The sequence below is a fragment of the Panthera onca genome, chromosome D1 (assembly GCF_046562875.1).
Source record: "Panthera onca isolate mPanOnc1 chromosome D1, mPanOnc1 haplotype 2, whole genome shotgun sequence".
NCBI classification, from domain to species: domain Eukaryota; kingdom Metazoa; phylum Chordata; class Mammalia; order Carnivora; family Felidae; genus Panthera; species Panthera onca.
This window is the reverse complement of record NC_138348.1, coordinates 113,870,720-113,883,451: the sequence shown is the minus strand read 5'-3', so window position 1 is coordinate 113,883,451 and position 12,732 is coordinate 113,870,720. Positions and strand designations below refer to the sequence as shown.

At 47.3% G+C, this 12,732-nt stretch overlaps 1 protein-coding gene across 1 annotated transcript; it reads right to left on the bottom strand.

Annotated features, from left to right (window-relative positions):
• Positions 1 to 123: 123 nt before the first annotated feature.
• On the bottom strand, positions 124 to 12,556 carry MMP8 (matrix metallopeptidase 8). Its single transcript, XM_060604560.3, has 10 exons — positions 12,225 to 12,556; positions 10,055 to 10,299; positions 9,342 to 9,490; positions 9,129 to 9,254; positions 6,432 to 6,593; positions 4,357 to 4,474; positions 3,481 to 3,614; positions 2,753 to 2,906; positions 1,752 to 1,855; positions 124 to 1,597 (listed from the first exon to the last, which is right to left on the bottom strand). The coding sequence occupies exons 1-10, from the start codon at positions 12,357 to 12,359 to the stop codon at positions 1,494 to 1,496; spliced, it is 1,431 nt and encodes a 476-aa protein (XP_060460543.3). The 5' UTR covers positions 12,360 to 12,556; the 3' UTR covers positions 124 to 1,493.
• Positions 12,557 to 12,732: the final 176 nt, after the last annotated feature.

The following is a 12,732-nucleotide window of genomic DNA, read 5'->3' as shown; positions in this document are numbered from 1 at the left end:
TAGCATCTTAAGAAATTACGGATCACAAGTCAGTCATTTAATATATTTATTTTAAATGCATTTAATAATTTTTGAACCAGAATAAGATACCAAATTCTACTAATTATCTGCAGGATTTAAAAACTAGCAGAATAAGAAAATAGAATGTGCTGGTAATAAATATAGTTTACAATGCACTCATTTAACGTGTGATAATCTGCATTACGTTCTAACAACTGCCGATATGGTGTTATAATGATCTTGATGTCTTGGTTGGCCAGTATGGTCCCTGAAGTCCTACAGTTTTTGGTGGGAAAGAACCATTATCAAATGTATGCATCCAAGCTCAGTTTAATTTAGTGAGCTTCACAGTATTCTGTGCCCAGCACTGTTGTGTTGGTGCGGTAAATCCCACTTACTGGTAGCAGGTGCCCCCCAGAGTATCCCTGGAAAAAAAGAAATGGGGAAGAAGAAATCCAACTACTAGCCCTTTTGCTTGGAATCTAAAAGGACAGAGCGGGGAGGAGGCGGAGGAGGAAGTGGTACTGCCCTTCTTGCTCCTTTCCGGGGGAAGGTGACAATAATCAACTTTGTCATTTTGTGTTGACTCATTTTCTCAAGTGCAGATGTTCTGTCCTGGCTGCTGGACGGACTAGGGCTGCCAGAAGGAAGCATCACAAACTTGGTTGCTTAAAAAACAGTTTATTCTATCACAGTTCTGGAAGCTACGAGTCTAAAATTGAGGTGTTAGGAGGATAAAATTCTTTTCTCTGAAGGCTCTGAGAAGGATCCTTCCTTGCCTCTTGCTGGCCTGTGATGGGTGCTGGCCGTTGTTGGCATGTAGATGCATCATTCCAGGCCCTGTATTACCTTCACGTGACCGTCCCCCTCAGTGTGTGTGGGGACCCTCTTCTTCCGGGACCCCCCTGCTCCAGGATAACTTCATTTTAACTAACTGCATCTCCAAAGACTCTAGTTTCAAACAGGGTACATTCATAGGCACCTAGGACTAGGACTTCAATATCTCTTTCTTGGAGGGACACAATTCAACCCACCACATGGGTCAACAGGATTTTTTTCCAAGACTGGAAAATAGCACCACGTTTTCAGTAAAGGCAAGAGGTTCTGTTTACGTTGTTCATGAGCTCTATGTCTCACTGGAACCCAGTGCTGAACGGTACATAGCAGATATAATTAAGACATGTTTAAGGAGCCTCAGGTATACACGAGCATTCTAGAAGTCAGATAAGTAACAACACAGTGAGCAATGAGGTGACCAGGAAGGCTTCATCTCTTCTCCTGAGCTGGAATAGGTGAGAACTAAATCAGCCCTGTAGACGCTGGACTACTCCAAATGCATTTTCATGGAAGACAGGCCCAGTGAGGACAGTGACGGCAGACATTACTTATGGGTGAGAAAAGTATAAATAGGACACAGTAAAATGAATTTGCAAACTAGACTTTCCTTCCATTCGCAGGAAACTGACGCAGACACGTGTGACTTTGCTTCAGCGTTATCTGCAGTTAAGCCATCTATTGCTTCTTTGAACCCTAGTAATCCTGTGAGCGCTAAGATCAAACGCATAATATGCGGGTCCGATGAAGAAGAGGAAGACGTCTGCCCAAAAAGCAAAAAAAGATCAAGGGTTGAATTAGCTTGTAGAAGGTCTTAGACATTTTCAATTAAAATTGTTCCCATACAACATTGAAACGTAAACGTGCTATTTTACGACTGTAAACAAATTTATTATCAGGGTTTTTTTTCTACTTACGATTCTGCTGGAAAACTGCATCAACTCTACTTTCTATTCCTGGAAAGATGCTTGCTATGTTTTTGGGATAACCCGTTTGCATGGATTCTCTTTGGTTATCGTATCTGATGAAACAAAAATGTCCCATGTATCAATATAGTATGTAATGATAACAGTTTTATTTAAAGTACAGATACTTTACAAAGTGCCTTCACCCATGTTTTCTCATTCAGTCTTTGTTATGTCTTATTTCCTGGGCCTAAGAATGGTTAACTTTTTTCTACCTAAGGGCACATTCCTATTTAGAAAATAGGTGGGTCGCATTAATTCTAAAACAGGGTTTTGATTGCTAGCACAATGTTATTTTCTTTTTTACTTATTTTTATTTTTTTAATGTTTGTTTATTTTCAAGAGAGAGAGACAGACAGAGTGTGACTGGGGGAAGGGCTAGAGAGAGGGAGACACAGAATCTGAAGCAGGCTCCAGGCTCTGAGCTGTCAGCACAGCACCCGACGTGGGGCTCAAACTCAGAAACTGTGAGATCACGACCTGATTTTCAAAAAGAAAAGCTTGTATTCCCTGTGGATTTACTTAATTGGTGCATAACCAGCCTTCCTCCCTTCCCTCCTCCTCTTCCTCCTCCCCCCTTCCCCCCCAGTAGTGAGGTGATAAGTCCAATGTGGACAGCACATTTTTCAGGCCATCCAAACAGCATTTTCTTGAGTGTGTTAGAATTTAACTCATAACAGAATTAGTCTTTTTCTTTGCATCCCTTCCTGGAACCATATTAAGGTTTGCTCTGTTCCCTGACATAGAATCCTCAATACCATTGTGAAGCTTTTTGACTTTATAAAAATGACATTTTCAAAGGCCATGGCAACACTGATGATTTTATGAAAATAAAATGCCTATGAAAGATCACCTGGGTTTTTTTTTAAACCCTCAGATCGCTGGTTGTTAGTGGTTGTAGACAAGGTAAATACAGATTTCAACCTCTAACCAAAAAAAATAGTTTACCTTACCTCCATAACTGGTTGTTTACAAAGAAGAAGATTTCTCCCCTGTAGTAAACAGCGGCATCAATTGCGCGGACACTGCTTGGGAAGCCGTAGTTTGAGATGTCCTTGGGATAACCTGGCTCAATGTCATAGCCACTCAGAGCCCAGTACTGGCTGCCTGCCAATGATTCAGGTTTTATGTTAGATAGGGTTCTTCGATTCCTCTAAAATCGATACCACCTCTTGGTGTAAAATCATCATAGAAACAGCAAGGGAACAATAGTCTTTAACGGACAAAGGTGGTCAAGTTCATTGGGCTGTAATAGCCTCAGTGGTTCCCCAGCACCTACAAAATTTCCAGCATCTCAGCCTGACATTCAGGGCCTCACAGCTGGGTCTTTCCTACGTCCTGACACTCCTATGCAGAGACTGTATTAGAGCCTTGGGGACTCTGAGAACATTATACTGGGGATGGGGCTGACAGAGCACTCAGGGGGTCTAGTAAGGTTTCCTCAGTTTGTAGATGGGGAAACTGAGGCCTGAGGAGGGAACAGCTGCTCAAGTGCACACAGTGGTTATCGGCAGGAACTGGACCCAACCCGGGTCTCCTGACACAAGTCTGGCCAGCATAACCTGCTGTCATCGGCTCACCTCCTCTCAGCTGGGGTGGGGGTGGGGGTGGGGGGAGCTGCAGAGAAGCCTTCCCTTCCCTGCAGGGACAACCTAAATAAGATGAAACCCTAGGCAGTTACCTTTAAATAGGAAAACTAGGTCCTTGTCCAAGTCCTCGTACGCGGCCTGGATGCCGTCTGGCAGGGCCGGCCAGAACAGAGAGATGAAGTTGAGCTCCACCTCTGGCATCTGGGGGTGCCTTCTCCAGAAGAACCTGGCAGAGCACAAAGGACAGGACCACATGCGGTGGCCCGAGTAGGCAGCTTCTCTGGGTCCTGCACCAGTGCAGCCCCTACCCGGTCCCCGAGAGGGTGGGACGGTTCCCAGCACGGTGACCAGCACAGGGTCGGGGCTTTACAGGATGTCATTCATGTGTGGGGGGGGGGGGCGCTTCAGTGTTTAGGGGAGGTCACAGGCATGACCTTATCTGATTACATTTTGTCCTGTCCCCTCCTCACACCCTGGCAAGTCTCATTGTATTAGTCTCGTTGTCCCTACAGAAATGACTGAGAATATCTAGAGTATTCCAGCAAAAGTGGTACAAGTAGGCCCAGCCTGTGGTTATGCAATCACAAAGCAGCCAATGGAAAATTGAAAAATTCAACCAGGGAGATGATTTGCCCTCAGCTTATGAAGGGATAGCTCCCACTTACTGGCCTGAATTTGGGTGGGTGGGACTGGGTGAGGTTTTGTGTCTAGTAAACCCATGTGTGGAGCCCATGTCTGTGATACTATCACCAACACATGAATGTTTATGCCTGTTGGAGGGTTTCTTTTTTTAAAAATTTTCCTGGATGTTTCGAGTGACCCAGAAAACACAGTCCTTTCCAATAAGGGGCATGTGCACAGAATTCAAAGGAAAAGCTGAGTAATGTGCAAAGTGGGACTTGATTAGAAGTCAGTTCTAAGTTATGCCAGGAAAGTAAGTCAAAGGAAGAAGCAGTTTAATGGCATACCTGTCTTTAAAGAATAAGATTTCTCCACGGAGTGTGGCAATGGCATCAAATGTCAGTCTGGGGTCACAGGCTGTGGGTGTGCTTGGTCCGGTTGGTTGGACAGGGTTGCTTGAAGGTCCTTAAAAAAGGAGGAGGAGGAGGAGGAGGAGGAGGAGGAGGAGGAGGAGGAGGAGGAGGAGGAGATGGAGGAGGAGATGGAGGAGGAGGAGAAGGAGAAGAAGAAGAAGAAGAAGAAGAAGAAGAAGAAGAAGAAGAAGAAGAAAAAGAAAAGAAGAAGAAAAAGAAGAAGAAGCAGAAGCAGCAGGAGGAGAAGGAGGAGGAGAAGGAGAAGGAGGAGGAGAAGGAGAAGGAGAAGGAGAAGGAGAAGGAGAAGGAGAAAAAGAAGAAGAAGAAAAAGAAGAAGAAGGAGGAGGAGGAGGAGGAGAAGGAGAAGGAGAAGAAGAAGAAGCAGAAGGAGAAGAAGAAGAAGAAGCAGCAGCAGCAGCAGCAGGAGGAGGAGAAGAAGCAGCAGCAGCAGGAGGAGGAGGGGAAGGAGAAGAAGCAGCAGCAGCAGCAGGAGGAGGAGGGGAAGAAGAAGAAGAAGAAGGAGAAGGAGAAGGAGAAGGAGAAGGAGAAGGAGAAGGAGAAGGAGAAGGAGAAGGAGAAGGAGAAGGAGAAGGAGAAGGAGAAGAAGAAGAAGAAGAAGAAGAAGAAGAAGGGGGAGGAGGAGGGGGAGGAGAAGGAGAAGAAGAGAAGAAGAAGAAGAAGAAGAAGAAGAAGAAGAAGAAGAAGAAGAAGAAGAAGAAACAGGAGGAGGAGGAGGAGGAGGAGGAGGAGGAGGAGGAGGAGGAGGAGGAGAAAGAGAAGCAGCTTTTTAAAGCCCAATCCAGTGTGACTCTTGGAGTACCCCATTGCTTCTCAGAAGGGGAAGGGTTTCCGCATGAAGAGAAACCCTACCAGACTATCTCACAAGGCAATGAAGGGAATGTACATTCGGCCCTCTTAAAGTTATTATCATTATTTTAAACAACCATGGTGATTTTTAGAGAGAAAGGTCCAGGTCAAGTTGTGAAGTAAGACAATTTGAATTCTATGTCTCCCCCTCCCCGCCCTCCACTTTAAAATCCGAATCCCATCCTTTCCCCCTTCTTGGTTCTTTCCACATTTTTGTCACCCAGGATCCATTTCTTGCTTCCCCGCCAAACCCACCTTCAGGAAGGGAACTGGTATCGGTCCTTGAACCTGTAGCATAAACCTAAGTCATATTTTAGCAGTATTTTTTTCCTATGGGTATTTGTGTTTTCATGTGTTTTTTCATTGTAGAATGAAGGGCTATGCTAGTAGCTGAGAGAATTTAAAACACTGATGGGAAAAGGAAGGAGGTGTTTTTTGGGGAAAGGAGTTGGGGAGGATAGAGCAGGTCTCGTCCTTCTGGAAAATTCTATCATCATGAGAAGGTTCCTGAGCTGGGGTTCCTGGTGTGCCTGGTTCTGTGCTGCTGTCCCCAACTCCGCTCCACACTGGTTTATAGACCCTCCTACCTTCTCATGGGTTTCTCGTTCTTACAGCCTCTAGAGACCAGGAAGGCAGCAGGAGGAGACGTATAAGATCTGGGCTTGTCTGTGTCCCTCCCTGAGAGCATCAGCCATGTCCTTAAAAGATGTTTCTTTCTCTGCATCCTCCACTGCTATTCCCATTCTGTTCTCCACAGACAACACTTTTATTATGGGCAATATGTATCTGCTTGCTGGCATGTTTCTTGAAATGCCTTCTTTGCCTATATGCACTTTAACGTATGTGGAATCATATACTGTGTAATTTAAACACTGTGTGATATGCATCATTCTGTTTTTTTTTTTTCCACGAAGCACAAAGTTTTGAAGACCCATATCTGTTGTTGCCACACGCACTTCTAATTCAGTGGTGTCCCTTCCTGGCGTTAGTCTATGGCGCACATCCGCCAAATTTGACCAGTACCTTCTTCCCGACAGACCCCAGGAGCCCTCCAACTTCCACCACCACAGACAAGACCGGGAAGAACATCCTTGATGTGCCACACCTCGCCGTGTACCACAGTGTTCTTCCGATAACCTTACCATAGATGGCCTGAATGCCGTTGATGTCATCTTGAGGGAGGGTGTAGGTGCTGGGTTCACGGGCAGCATAGATGGGATACATCAAGGCAACCGGGTCAGTGGAGTGAGAGAGCCCCAAGGAATGGCCAAATTCATGGGCAGCAACAAGAAACAAATTATAATCTGCAATGCAAGCACATGTGGTGAATGGCTCCAAGTGGATCCAAGGGTGGAGGAAATTCTGATCTCAAGGAATGCAGCTTCCAAGCCAAAAGCTCCTGGAGAAAGAGCACTGCCAAAGCCTTCTTTTGCATTTTCCCTGCAGGCTTCTGAAGAAATGGAGATTGGAATCAGTCAAGGTAGGAGTTACACGTTCAGATTAAGTGAGCTTTGCATCAAACCTTAGGGCCAAGAAAAGCTGCCTTTATTCTGATTCTGGTACTCCATGAGTGTGGACCTGAGGCTGGGAGACCATGGTGGCAGGGCCACCATGGTCTCTTGATGCTCAGCAGCCCTCTCCAGCCTCCCAAGCCCTCAGCTTCAGTAGAGTCTCAGCGGGCACCAGCTCTTCCCAGATTCTGAATTCTCGAAGCAGCTTCAAGGATTCCCCTCCAGAAACAGACAAACACTGCTCCTTCCCCCATCTCTAACTTCCAGGAGCACAGTGCCTTTGCCAGTTGGGAACCCAAAATTCCAAGGTTCACGCTCCTGGCAATTAGCACCCAAGTTCCTTGGCCAAGTCCAAGACCTCCTCACTTGCCCAGCAGACACATGAGGATTTGACTCGTGATGTGAATCTCTCAGTCTGGCCATCTCACAGACAGGCTGAGCATTTTGTTACACACCTATCTCTTATACATTAGTAACTAGGGTTGTAGAGTACTTTCCATATGCTAGGAAGTATAATACTATTTAGTCCTCACAACATTTGTATGAAGTATTGTTAGAAATGTTTTTATAGTAAAGGAACTGAATCCCACAGATTTCAGGTATCTCCTTACGGGTCTTGCAATAATAAGTGGTAGAGCTGGGGTCAAATCCAGGTACAAGGGCAAGCCCCATTCTCCAACTACAACGTTCAACTTCCTATTGACAATTAGCCTACACTAATTCTACCCATGCTCCGAGACATTTTTGTCTTGACCATCACGTCCTTGTATTTTTGCAATCATGAATGCATCTCCAAAAACATCTCTGAGTGTTGGGCCTTGAATGGCAAACAGATGTGGGGGATTTGTCATGATGCACAGTCTAGAAGGAGAGATGAATGCCAACAACTTGGATAGCACCAAACAGTGAGGAGAGCAGCTAGAGAAAGAGACACGAAGACTGTTGGGATTCTGAGGAGAATGTCCTCATTTCCAGCTGCAAGACAACAGAGGGGTGGCATGTGACATAGCACAGAAAGAGATTTTGAAAGGGGGGGCTTGGGGCACAATGTGAGCAAATGTAGGGAGGTTGGAAAGCAGGTACTGTCATGTGGGAACAGTGAATGCACAAGGTGGCTGCAGCATGCGACACAGGAAGACAGCCATGAAAGATGAGGGTGTAAAACTACTGAGAGCTTCAATGCCAAGGAAAGGTATTTGGATATTATTTGTTGCAGAAAATGTAAACACTGCAAGGTTAAGTAGGAGAGTAATGTAATCCAAGATAGGCTTTCCAAATATAAATTTTGCTGCCGTGCTAGGAAAAATTAGAGGGAGCAGAGACTTGAGGTAAAGAGCCCAGGTGGGAACCTGTGTCATTTAGTTCAGCTAAGAGGGAATGACCATGTGGACCGGTAAGGAGGGCTCTAGGAATTCTAAGTAGCAGAGAGTGTTATCTGTCTTAGGGTATAGGCAGCTCCTAGCACAGGGACTTGGGTAGAATAAGTTCTTTGAGAACTTGGTGGGAGAAACTTGGTTCTTTGAGAAAATGGTGGGAAGAACAGGTCCCAAGCAAGGATAAAAGGTTCCTTGCCTACTTTCTAGAATGTGTTCTGTGGCGTACTGTTACTTGTGGCCTTGTGAAGTACCACATGGTCCAGATACACCTGTCCTTATTCTCAATCCTTCCCTTCAGGTGATCTGACTCTTATCATGAGTCTTCTCCTGAAAGGTTTGGTTTGTCCCCAGGAACACACCACTGAAGAAGAGCTCCACAAAGATGACATAACTTGACAAGAAAGATGGCGGCTCATTTCCAAGTGGGATAGGTTTCTAAATGAACCCAACTGTTTCTGGATTTCCAAAAATAGGGGCCTTTTCCAAACATCATTAAATTTCAGAATATGAAAAGAAAGATACACCCTAAAGCAGTAGTCAGCAAACTTTTTCTGTAAAGGTTTAGATAGTAAATATTTTAGGCTTTGTGATTTCTGTGAGTACTTCTGTAGGAGGTACTCAACTCTGCTGTTGTGCCATGGAAACAGCCATAGATGGTACATAAACAAGGGGGCCTTGTTTCAATAAAACTTTATACAAACAGGACTGGCTGGATTTACCTGTCGTCTGTAGCCTTTTGATTTCTATCCTAGGAAACAAGGTCAGTACTTAGCCTTAGGCTTTTCAAAAACCTAAATTGACCTAATATGAGGTAGGGAAATTTTAAAAAGGTCCATTTGTGTGGGTTTGAAATGTTAAAACCCCTTGGATGTGTGTATGTATCTACGTGGTGCTGCTAACATGACAAAGTTCACTCAGAAGCTGCATGTGGACATGCCCTTGGTTAACTTACTTTCAAAATTTGTGGTCCATGTTTCTTGTTCATCGAAGTGAGCATCTCCCCCAATACCTGGGCCTGGCTGGAAGGCATGAGCGAGGATTCCATTGGGTCCATCAAATGGAGAATTGTCACCATGATCTGAAATAGAACAACCCGTATCAGGTCCTTGCCGAGTCTCAGGTTAGCTCGTGAAAGTAAAACTGAGCTCGAGGGCGGAGGGCCTACCTCCTTCGTAAAAAGCGATATCGATGTCCGCTTTTCCCTGCGAGATCTTGGTGAAGGTCAAGGATGATGCGTTAGCCCATATTTGAAAGGCTGTGCTAATGGCAGTTTCCACCTTTTCCTGGGACAACTGCGTGGTGTACTTCAGGATCCTTCAAAATGAGCACAAGGGGTGTCACCACACTGAGCTCATCCACCTGGGGGTCAGTGACATGATGCGCTGCCCCTGGACAGGGTCTAATGAGGGCTCGGGGCTGCGGACAAGTCCCTCCGTATCTTCAAACTCGGTGTCTTTGTTCCTAAGAGGAGGATCGTAACATAGCTCCCCTCTCAGAGGGCTGTTGGGGGATTCAATACATGTAGGGCCTTTCACTCGGGACTCGGCAGATCGTGGTATTTGACGGAGATCGTTCTCATCGGGATACGCGGGGAGTAATGACTAAGCCTTTGTCGGGGCCTGAAGGGGGTTCACAGAGGGACAGTCTGATGTGGCCATCGTCCCTTAGACTTGGAGGAGGAGCATGAAAACTCCAGGCTTTGGGGTGAGGAGAGCCTGTGGGGTCTTTGCTCTTTCCCCCCTGGCCTCACTCACTAGACTCTGGTCTCCCCGGGGTGGGGACACGGGGTCCCGTGGGTCCTGTGTCCTGGGGCAGCGCCTGGCGTGTCACACACGCTCGCGAACACCCCTAACGCGTCCCGAAGCTCGGGAAACTCACCTGTAGGTCAGGTTCGTATGTTTCCACCTGGGGTTTCCCGGGGTCACCATGAAGTCCCCGTTGTCAGGCACCCCGCAGCGCGGCTTCTGCATCATCTCCAGCGTTTCCTCATCTGGCTTCCCCGTCTCTTTCAAGCCAAAGAATCGCTGCATCTCTCTGAGCTTGTCCACAACCACACTGGTGCCGTTGCTCCGTCCGGACCGGTATTCGCCCCGCGGCAGCTGGTAGAACCTCTCCAGGTAACTCTGGGCCGAGACACACACGTGAGGGGACTCGCTCAGTCACCTCCGTCGGTGCTCCGGGCTTCCCAGCGTCCTTCCTAAGTCACTCCCAACCGTCTAACAAGCTGGTAGTCACGGGAGCAAACACAGAGTCGCAGCCCGGCGTTGAGAGAACGCTGTCCCTTGGTCAGCACGGCCCCTCCATTCGGAGCTCCCGGGAATGTTTATACATAAAAACAGGTATGGGGCGCCTGGGTGGCTCAGTCGGTTGAGCGGCCGACTTCAGCTCAGGTCACGATCTCGCGGTCTGTGAGTTCCAGCCCCCCGTCAGGCTCTGTGCTGACAGCTCAGAGCCTGGAGCCTGTTTCAGATTCTGTGTCTCCCTCTCTCTCTGATCCTCCCCTGTTCATGCTCTGTCTCTCTCTGTCTCAAAAATAAATAAACGTTAAAAAAAAAAATAAAAACCATAAAAACAGGTATTCTGTAAGGGTTGAGGTCCAAGGCCGCATGCAAGATGCTCGTATGCAGTCAGGAGACTGGCTAGGCCTTCCTAATTTCTTGAAGTGTTTTAAGTTCATTTATTTTGACAAAAGGAGGGAGGGGTGTAGAGAGAGGGGGAGAGAATCCCAACGAGACGCTGCTGACACTGTGAGCGCAGAGTGGGATGTGGGGCTCCACCTAACGAACCGCGAGATCGTGACCTGAGCTGAAATTGGACGTTTACTGACCGAGCCGCTCAGGTGCCCCCGCATTTGTTGATGTTTTAAGGTATCAGTTGCATCAATGCAGAGTCTCTCTTACGTATCTTTTTGCTCCTCTAGAGAAGGTTTAGTCCCTGTCGCTAAGAAAGGCAAGTGCGTGCGTGGAGGGAAATTGCCGAGACGCCCATTCAAGTCCCAGACCTTCTGGATGCTTCACAAGTGAGAACAGACAGTTTCACGAGAGCTCCGGATAGGTTTGGGACAACGGCAGCATCATCGGCATTAGCCTCTTATCCACCGCAGATCCTCTGGAAGGGGCCAGGGGCACATGACAGAGCACAGAAATGGGGAAGGGGGGATTCACAGAGGCTGGGGTTCGAATACTAGCTCTGCCTTAGATTAACTGAGTTTTGGGGTGCATCACAGAAGTCATTCAAGACTCACTTGAGTGTCCACAGTGGGAACAATAATCCCCCCTTGCAGGGCTGCAGTGAGGTCGACATGAGATAGTGTTGGAGAAACGCTTAGCGGGGTGTCTTGTGTGGAGTAAGCACTCCGTGAGCTCTAGCTATTAGCCTGGGGCTTAGTATTCTCACTGCAAGATATATTCAAGAACAAAGCAAAGGGAAAAAGCAAAAGAAAGAATGCTTTTCTACAACTGCAACGCTAAGAAAACTGCACGTGACAAATCGGTGACAGCGTTCCTGGTGCTTCTTCAAAATGTGGTCTGACTCTTGTACTGTGGGATGAGGGGAAAAGCTATGGGTTTGGCTTTGATGGTGCCCGGAATAGTTCGTAGACAGCCTCAGAATCTGGAGTAGAAAGTCTCACTGCACTACGCCTTGCTTTCTAGTTCCTTCTGATTTCCTGTCCTCATGCTCTCTAGTCCCCGAGATCTTTGGCTGCGAAGACAAGTCCGTACAGACAACACCGGACATGGAGTCACTGGGCTGCATATAAGCGAACGGGGGAATCTTAGGTTTGCGAGAAAGAAAATCATTTAGTCTTGCAATTAAAACCGTTCCTGCTCAACGGCTCCCCAGCCGGAGGGAGCCCAACAGCAATATTTTTCCTGGGTTCGAAGAACCCCGCCTGGGGCCCTCCAAACCCCTGACACGAGACGTTTAAGCTCAAACAAAGCAACTGCACAATTCCATTCCGGCTGATTTAACTAGAAAGAAGAAACAACCCACACGATTTCCTAATAAGCGGCACGTCAACCACGCGCCTGCCGGATTGTCAACTTACCTGAACGACTTGCGTGGTCTCCTCTTCCGGGGATTCCCAACGTACCGGAAAGGCCCCGGAGAGGTGCAGGAGGAATGAGAGCAGAGGCAGAAGCATCGTCAGACTGAACATGGCCTTTCCCACAAGCACCGCCATCCTGGCCTTGTTCTGGCCCTTGGGGCAGGGTCCTCCCCTCCTGGGTACCCTCCAGTTCAGCGGATCGGATGTCCCTCACGGTCCTCTTCTGGTCTCTTATAAAAGCTGTGTTTTGAACAATTGCCCCATCAGCAACATGAAGCAACACGGGTTAATGATGCTCGGAGACTTGTGCAAGGCCACAACGTGATGTGGGACTCCACGGCGGGCTGGCGGTGTCCTGCAACAGAAAAACAATTGCAACTTGCTCTTCTCTGTTCTTGGGGTTTTTTGGTCAGAGATTTACTCTTGCCAAGCTGTCTGGTCTAGGGGAAGGAAGGGAAGCTTGATCCTGAAGTTCGAGAACAGCAGTTACCTGTGGGTTTCCATTTCC